The 18,986-nt window shown below is 30.2% G+C and overlaps 2 protein-coding genes across 2 annotated transcripts; both read right to left on the bottom strand.

Moving 5' to 3' along the window:
* Positions 1-1,215: 1,215 nt before the first annotated feature.
* On the bottom strand, positions 1,216-1,808 carry LOC9299492. Its single transcript, XM_021034990.1, has 2 exons — positions 1,324-1,808; positions 1,216-1,283 (listed from the first exon to the last, which is right to left on the bottom strand). The coding sequence occupies exon 1, from the start codon at positions 1,770-1,772 to the stop codon at positions 1,341-1,343; it is 432 nt and encodes a 143-aa protein (XP_020890649.1). The 5' UTR covers positions 1,773-1,808; the 3' UTR covers positions 1,216-1,283; positions 1,324-1,340.
* Positions 1,809-2,147: 339 nt separating this feature from the next.
* Positions 2,148-5,819, bottom strand: LOC9301277 (potassium channel KAT1). Its single transcript, XM_021015464.1, has 9 exons — positions 5,162-5,819; positions 4,812-5,027; positions 4,564-4,719; positions 4,411-4,468; positions 3,751-4,068; positions 3,349-3,588; positions 3,167-3,265; positions 2,870-3,088; positions 2,148-2,792 (listed from the first exon to the last, which is right to left on the bottom strand). Exons 1-9 carry the CDS (start codon positions 5,338-5,340, stop codon positions 2,247-2,249), a joined length of 2,031 nt encoding a protein of 676 aa, XP_020871123.1. The 5' UTR covers positions 5,341-5,819; the 3' UTR covers positions 2,148-2,246.
* Between the last annotated feature and the right edge of the window lie 13,167 nt (positions 5,820-18,986).

The following is an 18,986-nucleotide window of genomic DNA, read 5'->3' as shown; positions in this document are numbered from 1 at the left end:
TTATATATTTGTGATATCTTTTATTAAAAGAAGGGTAATTTAGTCATTTTGTACATAAAAAGGGGTATTTTTAAAAATAGACAGTCAAAGATGGCATTTTTGAAAAGGGATATTGAAAAAGGGGCATTTTTATGAGTCTCCCAAGAATCAATTATGAGTTTGCCATTTGTTGGAGTGGCGATTTGCCATTTTTGACCACTTAAAAATACAATTTAATGTATGTGTTTTATCAACTATATTTGAGTTTAGTCATTTCCATTTGTTGTTAGGATTTAGTATTGTTATAAAATATGTATTTTAGATGTGTTTAGTCGATTAAAATTTAACATGCGTTCTATTAGTCGATTTGTCATTCTTAAGATTTAACATGTGTTTTACACTCTCAACATTAGATATTAAATGATCTTTTCTAGAGGATTATTATAGATTTTTAAATATGTATTTTAGCAAAAACAAATTGTAAATTTAAAATTTTTAAATGTTCAAAAATAGTAAAATCTATAAATATTATTCTATAATTGGCAAAATCCGTAATAATTTTGTGGAAAAATTCATACAAATATCTACACGAGTAGACCATAACCAGTTTTATTTGAACCGAACCAACCGGTTTTATATTTACATCAAACTAATTCTATATGCATTGGCGGATCCATTGAAAAAATAGGCTTGACACAGGTTAAAAAAATATATTTAAACTTTTGTAGCATAATCTTAGATAATAAGCAGCTAAGTCGACAAATTCTTGCCCATTGACACCCCTTTCTCCTGGTTTAATCTCCCATTTTTACACATTTGGCTATATATATTTTTTTTTGACAATTTTTGAACATCTCTTCTATAAATTTTACCTCTTTTTTCATCTTATTATATCAAAAATGCCTTATTTTTTGGGAAATAATTTTTATAATTATGCATAATGATATGATATAGTTTTATTAATTTTTATGACCCCGGTAAAAACTATTTCTGGGTCCGCCACTATCTATATGTTCTAATATTTCGAACCAAAGAGACGAGAATTGTATTTTTCATCTCATTTTCTTACCATTTTTGCCAGTAGTATACATGCATCACCACAATCTCAAAATTTCCAAAAGAAAGAGTAATTTTTTTTTTTCTCCCAACTCAGACTCTGTGTTGTAGAATTTTGTCTTTCTATATTATTAGTTTTTATAAAGATGCAGAAATCAGATGTTGAAGAAAGAACTTAGCTAAACAAAAGGAATTATAAGAAAAAAAGAAAAGAGAGATAATTTAGCTAAGCAAAGTATCATAATGAGTGTCGAAAAAAAAAAAAAAAAAAAAAAGTATCATAATGAGCGTTGACAAAATCAAAATCACTCGTCTTCTTCAAAAGCAGTGACGGGGAAAGTACGTGAAAGTCCCGTAGGATTAGCAAAAGTGATTATAGTCGGATCTTGATCATTAACAAAGATCTCAGAGATCGTAACCCAAATCAGAATCTCTTTGCTTTTGATCCCAGTAAGCTGTCGCATCCGACGATTCTCAACGATCGCAGTAACCTCCGAATCGTACGATACGTTTTTTCCGATGGCTTTGAACCGATGTTGAACCTTGTTCTTGATCTTGATCCAGACATAACCGGTTGATTTGTTGTGACCGATCTCTGTCATGTTGTCTAATGGAAGAAGTCCTTTGGGTAGATTCATGGTTGATAAGATCTCTTTGGCTTTTTGTTTGCAGTTTGATTCGCCATTGCAGATCTCTGCTCCTTCTCTTTGATCTGATTTCGTTTCTTGAGACGACATTTCGATGAGATTTGTGGTCGTGATTGTTGGTGGCTTTATATAGAGGTGGAAATTTTAGAGATGAAATGACAAAATTAGGTCTGTGAAAGAAGAAGGAGAATTAGTATTGGGGAGGGTAAAATGGGAATTTTGTGTAAAATGAGTAGGTTGAGGAATCCGATGTGCGTACTGCGTGCATGCAGTCCATGTTCGTAGAATAAGTTATTTATTTATTTGTTATATAAATATAAAATATATTCTTTCCGTTTCAAAATATAAGATGTTAGATTAAAAAGTTTTCCAAAACATTTTATATTATGAAACGAATGGAGTATTTGAAAAGTAATGAAAACTAATTTTTTTTATTTTGATTATTTTTATATAAACATGTTGAAGTGTGTAAATTTAATGTTAACTTTTCTATGAAGCCGAGTAAAGAATACATCACTTGCAGATAGATATTCATGCTCTATAAATGAAGTCGAGTTTTCAAACTCAATTTGATGAAAAATACAAATGATCACCATCCCAAATCACATCTAAATCATCAATCTCGGCGTTGTCCGCATTGGTTATCTTTGTGAAGCTGCAGCCTCCAAACTTCTCACTTGCAAGTCTTAGAAGCTCTTTAATGGATGATGGTAAGAGTATCAACTTCCCGTTCTTGCACTGTGACATCATGTGGATGGTAACTCTCTTATCTTCTCTTTTACATGGTTTGGTGATTTGGTTGCTTGAGCTGCAATATGGATCTTTTTTCGGTGAATCGTTGGCGTAACTTCTTCCAGCGGTTTCACTATTTGATATGTCCTCTTTGGCTCTCTCTAACTTTTGTTCTTTAACTATCTTCTTAACCAATTCAGTATCTCCCTTGTGCATTGCATCCATTAGAGCATTGTCGGAGGTCGGATTCGTCACATCTAAACCGTAGCCATCTTTTCTTGAATCTCTCCACTCTTCCCATCCCATGCTTTTGAAATCTCTGTTTTCTTGACCACTATTCGAATCATCTATTGCTATTGACTGTTGCCCTCTAAGTTTCTGCAAGTTTTGTAGCCAAAAATGAGTTTGAGTTTGTTTTTTAAACTATATATACATTTTTATAATAACTCACATACCATGAATAGATTGTTCATTATAATTCGTCCATCGTCAGCATGAGTGTGCATTGCGCTCATCAGCGATGTTCTGCTTATCCGTAGTATTTGAGATAGCTCGGTTGTTCTTACTGTGAATGGTTGTGGTCTATAGCATAAAACTCCAACCTCTCCAAACGTATCTCCAATAACTGCTTTCCCTTGAATCTGATCATGTCCATCAACGTAGCATGTGAAGTCCTGTAACAATTACACAATGTTACAAGATTTCTAGGCTTTTATTCACATTTTTACGAATAACCGATATAATTCACTCACCACTGCTCCTGAAACCAGAATGTAAAGATCAGTAGGAGCTTCGTTTTGTAGAATTATATCTTCTTTAGGTGGGAAATACTCGGCGTCTATGTCGGAAACCTAGAACAGAAAAAGGTACATGGAGTTAGTAACCTCTAGATATTGCATTATTAGGAAAAGTTAGAGATTATATAGAAGTTTACCAATTGAAATAGGAAGTTACGAGAAACTCCTTGAAAGAGGTAAATGTTGTGAACAATGGGGAAGAATAAGTAGTTTGCAATGCTTGACCGGATTGCTTTTGGCAGATTGTTCAAGGTCTCTTGTTGTTTCAAGCCCTCTGTTTTGAACTTTAAGCAAATGTGTGATAACATTTGGTCTTGTATGTCATGTGGGAGTTGATTTCTTGAAGCAAACTCTGAAGCTGCTCTCACTGTATCCCTCTGTTTAACACAAATAATTACAGATTAATAATGCTCAAAATTATTTTGGTCAACTTAAAATACTCAAGAGTACACATATACCCTACTTGCTACTCTCATTGCTCAACCGTTCTTTTATCCGAAATGAACATGCCTAGACTAAAAGAAAGTGATCGAACTTACAAAGGTTCTGGTTCGGCTAGTCCAGTGAACAACGAGGTTGGTCATATTTCCAATGAGGTAAGCTGTCAAACCGAGGTTGAATAGCATGAAGAAAATGTCGAAAAGCATTTCTCTTGGATTCTCAGCATGCAAATCTCCATATCCCGTGGTCGTTAATGTCGTAATGGACCAGTAAAGAGCAGTCACATATCTAGTCCAGAGACTTGCTTCTTTGAAATCTGGATACACGGCACCGATCCATGTCTTTCTTGGATTAGGATATCTATCTGCTATCAGGTAGTTGAAACATCCAGCACAATGTACAGCGAACAAAGTGACCTGAGATCAACAAGCACCAGTAAGTCACTAGCTTTAATAAGGTGTCCATTTAAAAGACAAATGGGTCGGCCGGTCGGGACTACCCGAGTTATACCTAATATAATACGGGACGAAAAATTTCGATAACGGGTGAGGTAAAATCTCTCACTAATTCGGATAAAGTAAAATTTAGATTAGGTATTTCGAAAAATTTCAAAAAATGTATATAGAAATTATCAAAAAATTTAAACTTAAAAGTCTCATATTGGACTCATTGGAACAAATGTCCTAAATATGTAGGGTTACGGGTATGAAACGAGAATTTCAGAAATGATATTCATTTTGCTCTGTTTTGGAACTAACCGAAATGAGTTTTGTGCACCGTATCCAGAAGTAGTTGAAACGAATATCTTTCTCAAGCCTGAAGCAAAGGAAAGAGTTAGTTAGAGATGAGTAAGCACTTTCTTAATCAAACCCTAAGAGGAGTATGGTCTCTTAGTTAGCATAGAAGCAAACCTTGCAAACAGCGAGCTAACTCGACGGAGACGCCATAATCTGAGCATGCTAAGAATTCTGAATTCTAGTTCGCTTCCGTTGTAGTTAAACAAGAGGCTCAGTGGCTGAAATGGTGCTGTGGAACACACATCGAAAGCGAACCACGTCGAAAGGTACCTGAAAATGTTACAATTTCCAACCATATTTTGAGATTCTGATTCACCTATAAAAGGTTTCAAGTTAAAAAAGAAAGAAAGAAGGTTTCTCACCTTATTGCTATTTTTTTAGGATTGTCAACTAGAAGATAGGAGTGGCTATCGAGATACGCAACAAAGAAGGTGAGAACAATATCTATGGCAAAGAAGCCATTAACAATGTTGTCGATGATGAAAATCGCGTCTTTTTTATAGGTGATGAAAGCAAATTGAAATGGGCAAATCCAAGCTGAGTAAATAACTAGAAAGACTAGCCACATCTCCCATGCTCTGTTCCACAAAAGCAGAGGATTAAAAACAGAGTAGTTAAAAATATTTTTAACGTGAGTAGTTGAAAACAGAGTAGTTCAAAATTCTTATAACGTGAGTAGTTGAAAACAGAGTTTAAGAGGTGAGAAAAGTACCTATAACGTGGATTAAAAGGAGAGATTATATGTTTACGGAGCTTAGTAGATTGGTTAATTCTGGCTCCAAGAGATGGTAGAAGATCGGCAGAGAGGAAACTACTCTGTTTTATGGTGTCTATATTGTATTCCTCGACACAGAATCTTTGGAAGAAATTTCGGGTACGAGAGATCGACATCTTTTTGATGATCGCTATAGACAAAGAAACTGTTATACCTTTTTAGGCTATCTTCTTGGCAAGGTAGTTATAAATAGTGATGAAGCTTGTGACAAATTGACACGGGCAAACTTCTCTTTTCTTCTTCTGTTGGGACCTTTATAGCAACTTGTTGTGACCCATTTGTTATCTCTTTTTTTTTGGTTGAGAAAATATTAAATTTGGCAGGGAAAGGTTAACGGGTTTAAGAAGACGCAGTGCGCCATTAACGCTGCAAAACCAATATGGTTTCAATGCGAGAAGCAACAATGGTGAAGAAAAGGCGTAAAATGCGGAAATGAGTAAGTGTGTGAAATCAAAAATCTTGAGAAATGAGGCAGAATTTAAGTGGCAAACATTGAGCTTTTGCGGTAGATATCATCATATTTTCTTTGTTTTTGACACGAAAATAGAAGATTCGAAAGAGGAAGAAGAAGAAGAGCAAACGCAATCTGTTTATTTGGAGGTTTCTACTTGATGAGATTCATGACTAGGGTGTGATGTCCACTTTCTTAGCATTTGAAGGTGGGAGTGATATATAGACACATATATAAAAAGAAGGAAGGTACGTTTGGTGTTTGGTGAGTGTTAATGGGAGGACAAAAATGGGCATGAAAATTATGGTGTGTTCATTTCAGGAATCCAGAAATGGACCAAGCAGGATCATAAAGAAAATAAAATGGCATTTGACAGAATATTTAAGGGGCCAGAGTATAATTTTTTTCTTTCGTAGAAATTATTTTCTCATCTACTATACTTAAAAGTATATGTCTATCTCTTTATTCTAGTCCGCAAAACCAATCGTAAGTTTACTGTATTCTTTTTGGATTGAATTTCCTAAACAGCCATAAACTTGGAAGTTTATTTGCAATGATGCAATAATTAGGGTAATAATAGCACTTCATGATAGTGGTTTACATATATTTCTACTACTAGCTTAAAACACAAGAAATTAACATGAGATATAGTACTCCATTAGTCCATTTAATGAATATTTTTTTCATTTTAATTAATTAAGCTTTTTTAATCTTTTTGTGCATGGTACGTAAGGGAAACTCAAACTCAGATTATTTTACCTAAACAGGTAAGAGCAACATCAATGGTTGAATCCTTAAAAGGATTCTTAAACATTTTTCATTTTTGGATCATAAATTATGATAATTTTAAAGTTAAGAGTTTGTGATGAATCCTTAAAAATTTCTTTGTCTAATGGTAAAGTCCTTAAGTGGGTTTCTTAAAAAAAAAAAAATTTAAATAAAAATTATAAACATTTTTATTTGATAAAACTTAATAAATATTATAATTTCCTAAAAAAATTAAACATACAAGACATATAAAAATACATATAAAAAACCAAATTTTTGCCATTGCCATACAAGGCATATTTTTTTTTTCTTTTATTAATATTTTTGACCCAATCAGAAAACGACACATATGGAGCTCTTAACAATCTTAATATTAAAGCCAACTCTTAACAATCCTTAACTTTATTTGTTGTTTTCATTTATTTTAATTATTTTTAACTTTAAAATTTTTTGTAAGAAACCCATAAAAAACACCCGTGGGATGCTCTTATATAATATTGTAGAAGCTACGTGAACCAATTTCTTTACGTGGAGAAACCGAATCTAGGTAGCGAGCGACTATGAGGCTCTCTAAAAAGTGAAAACCCGAACTCTCGTTTCACTCGGACAAACTCGCTGGCTCGCACGCATTATGTCTTTGTTGTGTTCGGACAAACTCGCTGGCTCGCACGCATTATGTCTTTGTTGTGTTTTGACTTTGGTTTATACTTAGGCCATACGCAGTGGGATAATTTTCCCTCGGATGTGACTAATAAAAAAAGCGAAAATATTGTAATAGTGAGTTTGGAGTCGCAAGTCGAGTGTTATCTTACACCCAAGTGTAAGTGACAGCTGTCACAATTCGGTTGGTTCCAATTTTAATATCGAAAATTTGTTTTATTTTGTTGGGTAAAAATAAAAAAAACGGAGGCAACATCGAGTACTCACCGGAAAATGGATGCCGAAGCTGAAACTGATGTGGTTCGGCCGGTGGAGGACAATTCGTCGGAGGAAACTGGTCCGGAACAAGATCACGGAGGAAGACCAGAGCTGAAACAAGGAGAGATTTTGAGAACCCTTGCAACGGTTGAGAAGGATTCGCAGGCAATCGCGGAAAGCTTTTCGTCTCTCTTTGTTTCCCTCCGATCAACTCTCTCTGAGGTTAGAGTACTCTTCTATGAACTGATTTTGGTTCGTCGCTTACCACATCGTTGCCGAGAAACTTTGATATTTGGGCGAATTAAAAGTCTAGGGTTTTAAATTCATCAATTTCGAACAGTTTTGTGAATTTCTCTTTTCATGTCATGAATTAAGAAACTTCAAGGGCTAGATTGCTTCAGATTACTTGATTCTGGGTCTAGGCGATTTCATCAATGCCTTGTTTAGTTTCTCGTGGAACAAGATCGGTTCTGAAAATGGCATTTGAATTGTTTGTTTTCATGGAAATTGTTTCTTTATCAGGATGCTTTTTTGATTAAGTAACCTCTAACCTTATTTTATTATTAAACTAACACTCACACTCATACACCCACATGCACCACTGTGGGTGCTCTTAGGAGAAAACATACCAATAGGAGATCTTCACGTGGTGGGTTTTTTCATGTGTGTCGTGACACTTGATTATTTGTCCGTCCCATACGTCCCGTCGGTATGGTGGCCCCTCCCTTCTCCCTCATGTTCTGATTCGATTTACTAATTTCTTATAAACCCTTTATATTTTCATTTCTCTAGTGTGCTAGACTCTTTATATCTCACTATTTAAGGAAAACATATTATAATTTTAAATAATTAATTTATGCGTTTTAACAAAAATATAAAATTTGATTTTAGAATTTAAATGACATCTTACTCATAGGACGAAATATATTTAGAAATGATAAACTGTGAATGAACAAATCTAGAGTATATATCAAACACAACATGTTAAAGAAAATTACATAAATGAGATATATATATATATATATATATACATATATATATATATATACATTGCTATATATATTTTTAACAAAAAGGTGATAAATTATAGATATGAATTGTACATTCTGTGAAAATGCACATGTGATAGCCTTTTTCTAATGCGGTTATTGACATAAGAAAAAAAAATTAACAAAAAAAGAAAAAAGAATCAGGAGTTTTTTCTACAATAGGAACGAGAAATGAGGGAAAAAATATTGAAACAACTTCGAATAAAGTTATGAAAAATCATGGTTTACAAAACACATTCGTATACGAATATTGATTTGTTGGTAATTCTAACTATTTGACTAAACTTTTGTTTTCGTTCGCTAGTATAGAATGCCAAATTCTTCAAACTTTTCCGCCACATTTGTATTATTAAATCATTCCAAAGCTTTTTGTTTCTGCGTCGATTTGAGCCCGTTCGAATGTATCTTTCGTGATTCCTTGTTGATATTTTGTTTATTGCCTTCCTGAGTCCTAATTTTATTTAACATTAATACCACTAACTATATCATTGTAGAAACAAAACAAAATAAAATAAAATAAATGAGAGATTCCAAAGAGAAACCATATCATGAGCTAATTTTTTATATTATTTTCTGGTGATTAATTAGCTTTGCCAAAAAAAAATTTATATTAGTAGTTTTTTTCAGTCTAACTTACATTTTTTTAATGATGATTTTGAATGTGTCTAAAATGTGGCTATCCCTTAATATTGTCATGTTATATAAAAAAAAATCTTTAAGTAACAAGCTAATTCTTCAACTCTAAAGTCTGCACCAATTATAAGATAAACGTAGATTACTATTTAACATCGGTTGAATGATGTATACATGTGTTATTAACTAGATCAATGTATAACTTATAGCTTTTTGCCCTTGTTTTATTTACATGTGTTATTTATTAGAGATGGAGTACCCAAAAACCAATAGAAATCTAATCAAAAGTAATTTTAGTCAAGAGATTTTGTAAGTTATAATGAACAGTTAAATTTTAGTCAAATATAGAATCACTTAATAGGTGAATTCACAATTATTTTATATTGTTTAAAAGAAATTTTAAGATAAGAATTATCTTTAAAATTGTTAGTTAACTCAAATATTAATTTAAAAACTAAATTAATGGATTTTTCTGGTTTACATGTAAATTATTTTTAATCATGAAGCTGTTTTAGTAATTTAATATAGATTTTAAAAGAAAAACAAGGATATGGTACTTTTCAAACAAAAACTTATAAATAGGGCATTTTTCCAAATTCACAAAATTTAAAATTCAAGAAAAAACGAGTTTACTCCTTATTGTTTAATTAATCTTTTACCCCTACACAACCACCACTTGATTAAGATTAAAATTGTTTAAAAAATAATCGTCTACAAATTACTGTTTGTCCTTCTATTTCTGATTTAAAGCTTCTCCTTGATAGTAGCTTTCGTGTATATGTAGAAGTATGGGTGGCCTTCAATTTTAAAAACTTTATACTACATATTTTTCTCATGAATTTATGTTTTATTATATTTTCTAAATTAGGAAAATGGTTTAGAAAAAAATACGGAAGTGTCTTTAGTCAAACGGTTAAATGTTCACCTATATATATGTAGCTTTCTCTATCAGAGTTAGATTCCAGGTACTCGTGTTACCCCACATTGTAGGATTTAGTTGACTATGGATCGGGATTTGTTGATCCAAATGACGTAAAAATGATAAATACATATGGATTATTAATGTAATATATGTTTTATTTTTATTTTTAATATACTAGATCAATTGTGGAATTGTTACCAAGTTCTTATCATTTTTAACCAAAAATAATATTATAATGTAAATCTAAAAACAATTCTTGTCAAAAAGGAGAAAAAAAAAAGTAATTCACAAATTGACAAAGATATCACGAACTCACAATAGAGAAAATATATTTTGGAAAGAAAATGAATAAAATGTGGCCAAAATCTTGCAAGGGCCAATGGAGAATTGAACCTGCCTTTAGAGTAAGAGACAATCTTGAAAGAGATACGTATATACCAATATCATTATGTAACTAACATAGGTTTTGTTTTAACAGTACCAATATCATTACGTGGCCTAAGACCGGAAATCGTTAACAGCTTAAGTTTGCTACTTGCTGTCTTCCTAGTTGGTTGTTAATGTTAACTGCTCAAATTTAAGTTGGTTAAGTGTAGGGTCCAAAAATTTGTTAGTTATATTTTAAGATTTTATTGTGGCCCCATCACAAGTCGTCTTGGAATCGGTTGGGCTAAACCTGTTTTATACCTGTAAGATCTTTAAAAGAAAATATATATAAACTGTATATGTTTGGCGAGTGGAACCAAAGCTACCGTCAAACATTATTATTTTGTTGATGGTTAACCGCGAATTGATCTTCAAAACCGTCTTTGTAGTCATATTGGATTTTAGTAGGTTAGGTTTTGGATTGGTATTATAAAATAGTAACGACTAGATTGAACCATGCTGGTCTATTCCACTACAATTTATTAATTTTCTGGTTAAATATGCTATCTAGAAAATCTAGATTTTTCTTGGTATTAATTAAGTACCCCACATTATACATTGCACATTATTAACGGGTCCAATACTAGATAACAGATAGAGACATTTTCCAGTAAATCTTCCATTAAGTTAAAAAGTCAACTAATGTATTCTTAACCCTTCTCATGATCATTATTAGCCTATAAAGGGAGTTGAGACTTTTATTGAAATTTTAAAGCTTTGATATATTAAAAAATCTAATGGAGGTGTATTATAATATTTTGAAAGTTGTGTCTTATGAATAAAAATGTAAAAATATCCATACTCCAATAACACTAAATTTAATAGAATTGTAGAATAGTGATAGCCAAATTAACTTTGTGTAAAACAAAAAAAAAAAAAATGAAATTATAATATCCTCAAACCAATGACACAAACATTTATTAAATATATAAGAATCCGTAAACCTATAACAATAAAACCTAGTTTTTTTTAATCCTTTAAGATCAATCTACTAACAATAACCTAAAGCTTTTACTAATGTTTTGTAAGTATAGTCGTTAACTCGTTATGGATGGAATATCCCGGGTTGATCCTCTTTCTCATGTTACTAAGAGAAGAAAAGATTGATTTAACACAAATTACAAGATAATTCCCCATAATTTCAACGGGACAACATGATTAACGAGTCATAGACACTGCATAAGTGATTTTGTTTCATGTAATCTCGGCATGATTTATGAGATTTGTTTTGTCGTCTTCATTAAAAGTTAGGCTTCATATGGGTCCTTCCATTTTTTATTGTGTAAAACTTGCAATTTCTTACTGTTTTCGCGTAATGTACCATTTGATACCTAAATTACCTAAGAGTTGCATAGAATCAGGAAATATTAATTAGATAGGAATAACTATAGTATTTCCGAATAAATTTAGAAATTACTCCATCTGTTTCGTTTTAGTTGTCGTCGTTTAAGGTTTTCTCACAGAAATTAAGAAAACCATTAAATTTTATGTTTTACCCTTTATTAAGATATTTTATAATTTTTTCATTGGTCAAAACATTAAAACAATAGGGATAAAACTGGAATTTTTACAAAACATTTGCATTGAAAACCTAAAACGACAACTATTAAGAAACAAAAAATTAAATCCTAAAACGACAACTAAACTAAAACAGAGGGAGTATTTCTTTAATCAAACATGGCATTTATAGTTTGGCCTATAAGCTTAGGTTTTGAAACATGTGATGAATTAGATTCAATAATGTTTGTAGGATGTGTGTGTGTCTAACGCAATTAGGTTCATGTAGTTAATGACGAGTAGGGTCAAAATCGTAAGGAAGATCCTCGTGATTGTCCTACAACGTGGGAAACTTTTTGTTGTAAAGCAAAAATTAAATCAATCACTAATATTTTGTTTTTTGTTGGGTAGGTATATATAGCCTGTGATTCTGTGAATTAAGAACGGTTTAAGCCTTTCAAAACTCTCTTTTTCTAGGAACCACACGACCAGAAAGTTCTGTTAGTTTGCTCTTTAATTTTCTTCCCCATAATTAGGTGCTTTAATTTCCTTCCGACAAAAGAATTAAAATAGCATTTATTTAGAAAAATATGGTACTATCACATTTAAATATTAGAAAAAATACACTCCCCTTTGTTCCTAATAATTCAAGTTTCAAAAAGAATTAGAGTTCTAGTGTATCTTGTACTCCTTCTATTTCATTAGATTAGATGTTTTAAAGGTTTTATTTTGTTTCATATTATAAGATGTTTTGCAAATTTCAATGCATTTGACAACTTATGACTATTAATAATTGGTTGTACTAGTTTTCTTGTAAAAAAACTGTAATAGTTTGAGCAGTTAACATTATCTTGTACTCCCTCTATTTCATTAGATTAGATGTTTTAAAGATTTTGCACCAAAAAAAAAAAAAGATGTTTTAAAGATTTTATTTTGTTTCATATTATAAGATGTTTTGCAAATTTCAATGCATTTGACAACTTATGACTATTGATGATTGGTTGTACTAGTTTTCTTGTAAAAAAACTGTAATAATTTGAGCAGTTAACATTATCTTGTACTCCCTCCATTTCATTAGATTAGATGTTTTAAAGATTTTGCACAAAAAAAAAGAAAAAAATGTTGTAAAGATTTTATTTTGTTTCATATTATAAGATGTTTTGCAAATTTCAATGCATTTGACAACTTATGACTATTAATGATTGGTTGTACTAGTTTTCTTGTAAAAAAACTCTAATAATTATGACTGCTATCCTAAAAAAAGAGACTGATATTAACATACTAAATTTAAAATTTTATAAATTCCTTTTTATTATTATGGATATATTCAAATAAATAAATGTAGTCGGCAAATGTTAAAATTCTACTTCAGTATTTTTTAAACCATCATTCATGAAAGATTATAATTATATCTCAAAATATAAATTTTATTCGGTAAATTAAAGATATACAGTAGGTCAAAAAGAAACCATAATGTGTTTCTTTTCTCGAAAATGAGTTCAATATTAGATACGTTTACCTTAAACTAAAACGAGTAGCTTAATTGAAAAAAAAAAAAAATGGATGGTAGCTTGATTGACTAATTTGATAGAGTTTCGAAATATTGTAGTCCTTTCATTTTTTCGAAGAGTCAAAAGTATATTTTCACCCGTGAGACCTATAAATAATATTCCTTACGAAAGAATCATGCATTAGATGTTTTTTAGTTGGCATTTTTCACTAGAAGTGTGAGAATAAGAACTACTGAAGTATACAGCAAAATCATATACAAATGATGAACGAAACCAAATCCCCAAACATCAAAAGTGTTTTTTTTTTTTGTTTTGTTAAAGGATATATATCTAACATCAAAAGTGTTAGCTAAGTAATGAATTGTAAAGTTTGATTATGATCAATAAATATGAGAATTATAAAGTAAATTATCTGAAAATATACTCTCACGAATTTGAAATTAATAGTCAGTAAACAAGTATTACAGAAAAAAATATACATGGATAAATGAAACGGATGACTGGTACATAAAAAGTGAAGATCTCTTTAGTTCAAAAAAAGAGTGAAGATCTCAAGTTTTACTTTCTTGACTTACTAACAAGTGACTTGACATAGTCATATATTGATTAGGTCGAATATTTTAGCATTCGATAAAATTTTATATTTAAATTCGTCGATCATAGTGGAGAAATGCTTGTTGTTTTGTAGTTGGTTCTCTTTATCAAAGTTCTTTACGCCATAGTTGTGGAAAATCTAACTACGCTTAAAAAGTTGTTATGATCATAAAGCAAATATTTAGAATGTAAAAGGTGAAAAGAAGTTACGTGGACTATAAAAATAAACGTTATAATATCATTTTTAATTGAAATGTGTTCGTAGATGGTAAGATGCTTTTTTGAAAAGAGAAAATCAGATTCACCATAAGATACCATGATTGATAATCAAGCAACCCCTGGAAAGTTTTCTTTTGGGAAGTTGTTAATTAAAGAGGAGCATCATCTTGGAAAACTCATGGAGCTAGCCTTTATCTTTATTCCTATTGCATTTTCTTATCTTCAGCTTGTATGAACTTCTCTCTTTTGAGGTTTTAAGTGAATAAAGCTTGTTTGACAAAAAAGAAAAGAAAATATATGTGTATATATATATTATTTTTTGTTAGCTGTGTGCAGTCCTGGTGAATAACTTCTTGTAGCTAGTTGTAATTGTTTTATATATAAAATATATTTTACTAATATACAACAACATATGAATGATGAATGATGACAACAACATATACAACAACAACTTCTTGTAGGAGTACTGAATATTATTAATTATATGAATGATGACATGGTAAAAATATCAGTAGAAGTAAGAACTTTGGTATGTTATGTTTATTTGGGTATGTTATGTTTATTTTTATACAACGAAAGCTACATTTTGGGTTACTGTTTTTATCAGGGAATGATTGATAATTAAGCAACTTTATTTAGAAAATCATTAAAACATTTTAATGGTTCTCTTGTAAGATTCAGTGATTCACACCTATCTTTCGATTTTCTAAAAAAAGAAAAAAGGAAGCGCGAGAGCTTCTGATTTTCAAAATTAATGCTAAAAGGAACAAATGCGAAATTATACATGTTTTTTTTCCTTATTAAAATTTATTATAGCCTCCAATTTTGTCCCCAATCCTCTTAATTTGACACTGACTTTTCTCGTCCCTATTATCAGGCAAATTTTAGAACAATGATGGCAATGAAAAATCATCACGATTCACTACTCCCTCGTGGCTCGTGATGGTTAGGTTTTCCCGACACCGAGTCTCACGTGACTTCCACGTGATCTATATGAGTAAAGGTTTTTGGATATGGTCAACTCGACCATTTAGAGCAACTCCAACAACAATACACTGTGTTTTGGTGTACTATTTTTTTTTCATCTCTAACCATTAACACCAAATCTCACACCAAAAATAAATTTAGTATTATTAAATTATTAAATTTTAGATTTTCACTAGTTTTTAATAGTTTGATAAATACTAATAATTTTTGTAACTGATTTATTTTAATTTAAGTAATATAAGATTATAATCGATAAATTAAAATAACAGAAAATAAATTACATTGTACTAATTCTCAGAATTAGTATATTCCGTCCACAAGTGCTCAATTAATGCATTTCGAAGTTCAATATGAGCTTTCTGGTCTTTAATTTGCCTGTGTCGAGCTAAAAATTCTTGAAATCGAGCATCATCATCGCCCGCCATTTCAACTTCTACCGTTGGTATATTTGATTTAAAGTATTAATTATACTTTAAAGTACATATTATTAAAAATAAAAACATACAAAAATTGATGGTATATTTGATTTTTAGTTGATAAATAATAATTTCATTAAAGTATTTAAATCAAAATACAATATGGTGTAACACTGTTCATAAAACACCAAAAAAAAAATTATCCCGTCGTTTATGGCGTCACGTTAGAGAACACTTTGCACCAAATATAGTGGGATGGCGTCTCATTGGAGAAGCCCTTACCAAATTTGAGACCAAGACAAAAGAGAATTTTTCTAACTCAAAAATCTCTCAAGACTAACAAGAGTAAAACCCTAATGATTTTCTAAAACCCTTTTGCTGAATGGACTTTTTAAAGAATACAGAATTTTAAAGTCTGTTTCTATATTTTTAGTAAAAATCATATATTATCTTTGTAATTTCTCTAAGATAAATTGTTTTCAAAAAATGCTCAAAAAGTACTGCAAATCAGAATATGTACTGCATATCTTCTATCTAGGCGAACAATTGGAATAATCATTGTTATTCTCTCGTGCAACGTTGTGACATTATACACAACAAATTAGTACGGGCTAAATTGTCTTTGAAGTTTCATCGAAGATTAGTACTTGATTATGTCGAATATTATCTACATTGCTAGTGTTAATTTAGTGTCGTTACATCAAATATTCTAATTTAGAAAAGAAAACAACATGTGTGTACGATATAAATTGATTGTGTTTTAAAAAGTAATGAGATGCCTTAAAACAAGCCTTTTACTCATTATAATAATATTATCAATAACAATCTTGATCAAACAATGTATTTATCATTTACAGCCAAAAGTAAAAGAATTTGTACTTGATATAGACTCCATATATACAAATTGTAGAAAGAGAGGAGAGAATATAAATGTTCCCATTTATTTGGTGGAGGACCAATTGTGGACCAAAAAATAACTTAGCCAATCGCATCTTAAGGCAAGCGAGAAGAAACTACATGCATGGGCATGCAACTATACTGTTTCATTTATTTGGTCCAAATTTATCTTCAATTCCTTTAAAACTAGATAGATATACACAGGGTCGAAGTCGGGAATTCACGTAATTATATTTTTAAAATTCAACTATAGTTATTTAGTATTTAATTGCTATATCGAATTCTGTTTAATGTGGCAAGACCATTAGAGTACGTAGGTTTTCATTTAGTAAAAACATTTTTGTAAATATATTTTAACATGTAAAAGTAATAAAATACTGAAATCATATTTTAACATTTTGACTTCCCCTTTATTTTGCCTAGTAGACAAATATATTTAAAATGTAGAAGTAATTCTTACACTTATATGGGAAATCATATTTCTAGTGAAATCATATTTCTAGCCTTATACTCCATCCGTTTCAAAATATAAGACGTTTTAGCTAAAAGCACGCCGATTAAGAAGATCTACTTTTTAAAAGTTCAGCCGATCATAAAAGAGACTGCATAATAAAAATAATTATAAAATATTAAAGTAATATATAATTTGCATAGAAACTTAGAAACGACTTATATTTTGAAACAAAAAAAGTTTTTTTAAAACGACTTATATTTTGAAACGGAGGGAGTACTTTTTATTTATTTTTATTTGATATTTCTTATAGTGTGATACTTAACAAAATAACAAATCACTCTTAGTTGGTCATTATCAACATGTATATATAGTGATCATTTGGTAAATAATATTTTGACGATATGTTAGTGTATAGATCAACATTCCTTCTAAGTGGTTGATAAGAGAGGCTATAAAATTTAAATCTCCGAGTCATCATTCCAATAGAAGTGGTCTAATGATTACTTTCTCTCATGTCCTAATCATTCAGGGTTCAAATCCAAACCGATCAACGATTAGTCACATCATTTACAAATGTGTATATCTATCTATCATTTTTCCGTATATGACCAAGTTCTTAACCAAAACGTAAAAATAGTGTTAAGGATTCGCAATCAAATACAACAGAGTAGTATACAATGAAAATAAACTTTTAGACCGAAACCACAAAACTACACCTACTCAATATATCAATTATTACAATATATTGAGCTATAATTCAACTTTTCATATAAAGTTAGCTAATTTTGACTAGAATTAGTGGTATAGTAATAGTGGTATGTGTTACTGTCGTCGATGAATCAATATTCATGTTTAAACTCACATATTACAATACATCTTACTAACAAATAATTTTTTTACGCCAATAAATTTTATTCTTCTTGTAGTATATCAATTACACATTTCATAATGTTTTCTTGATTTCAATACAAACTAGATTTTAACCCGCGGTACACCGCGGGGCTATATTTTCTTAAAAAAATCAAAATGTAATTTGTTTGATAGATTATTTTGATTGTTAATTTTAGGATTTCACCCGTGGTATACTATCTTTTATAAATATCAACCCAAACCCGTCCCATCATATTACCCGTCCCGTGAAATTAAACATCATTTAGTTATTTTTCTTTTTAATAATACTTTTATTTAAAAGCTATATAATTCAAGTCAATTTAAAAATTTCTTTTAAATGGTTCCCATAAGATATATATACATATATATTAAATTTGTATAGAGTTGAAATAATATTAATATTACAAACTTTTTATATAATTTAAATATTATAAATATTTTTAAAAATATGCAATATATATTTTTTGTTATTGAATAAGAGGATATTATGTGTAAGAAATGTAGAAAATAAGAGTTTAATATTTTTATTATGGAGTCGCAAGAAAAATCTTTTATTTCTATACATGTTATTCGTTTATTAATAATAAAAGAAAACAAATCCTTTAAATTAGATATTAACTAAAATAAACGCACCATAATTACTTATTAAGTAACAACCAATAAATTTCACCAAAAAATAGGTAACAACCAATAAATTCTAAACGCAGTAATTAAAGAATGAGATATTAAAAAAAAATATCAAATAAGATATAAGAATCTTAAAATAATTGAATATCTAAATAATTTAATTGTTAGTGTCGATTTTAATGCCTTCATTAATGTGGATTTTTTTTTTTACAGAGAAATATTTCCTAAAGATTATCACATTAATGACTCAGAAAATTAAGGAAGATATGAATTTATGATTCTCGAAATCGTGTTGGTAATATCTTTGATTAATATTTTTCAAATTTAAATAATTAATGCCAATGGCATTCATCCGTAAATACATTCCAACTCCAGGATTTATTTGCTAAAAGTCATCCAAAAATGTATATATAGATATATGAACACTATCTAATTGGACTAAATCAAAACCTCTTAAATGGGCTAATTCAAGCCCATCAACTGCCCAATGGGGCTAGGGGTA

The sequence above is a fragment of the Arabidopsis lyrata genome, assembly GCF_000004255.2.
Source record: "Arabidopsis lyrata subsp. lyrata unplaced genomic scaffold ARALYscaffold_8, whole genome shotgun sequence".
Classification (NCBI taxonomy): Eukaryota; Viridiplantae; Streptophyta; class Magnoliopsida; order Brassicales; family Brassicaceae; genus Arabidopsis; species Arabidopsis lyrata.
The sequence above is the reverse complement of the archived record's forward strand: the minus strand, read 5'-3'. Positions and strand labels throughout refer to the sequence as shown.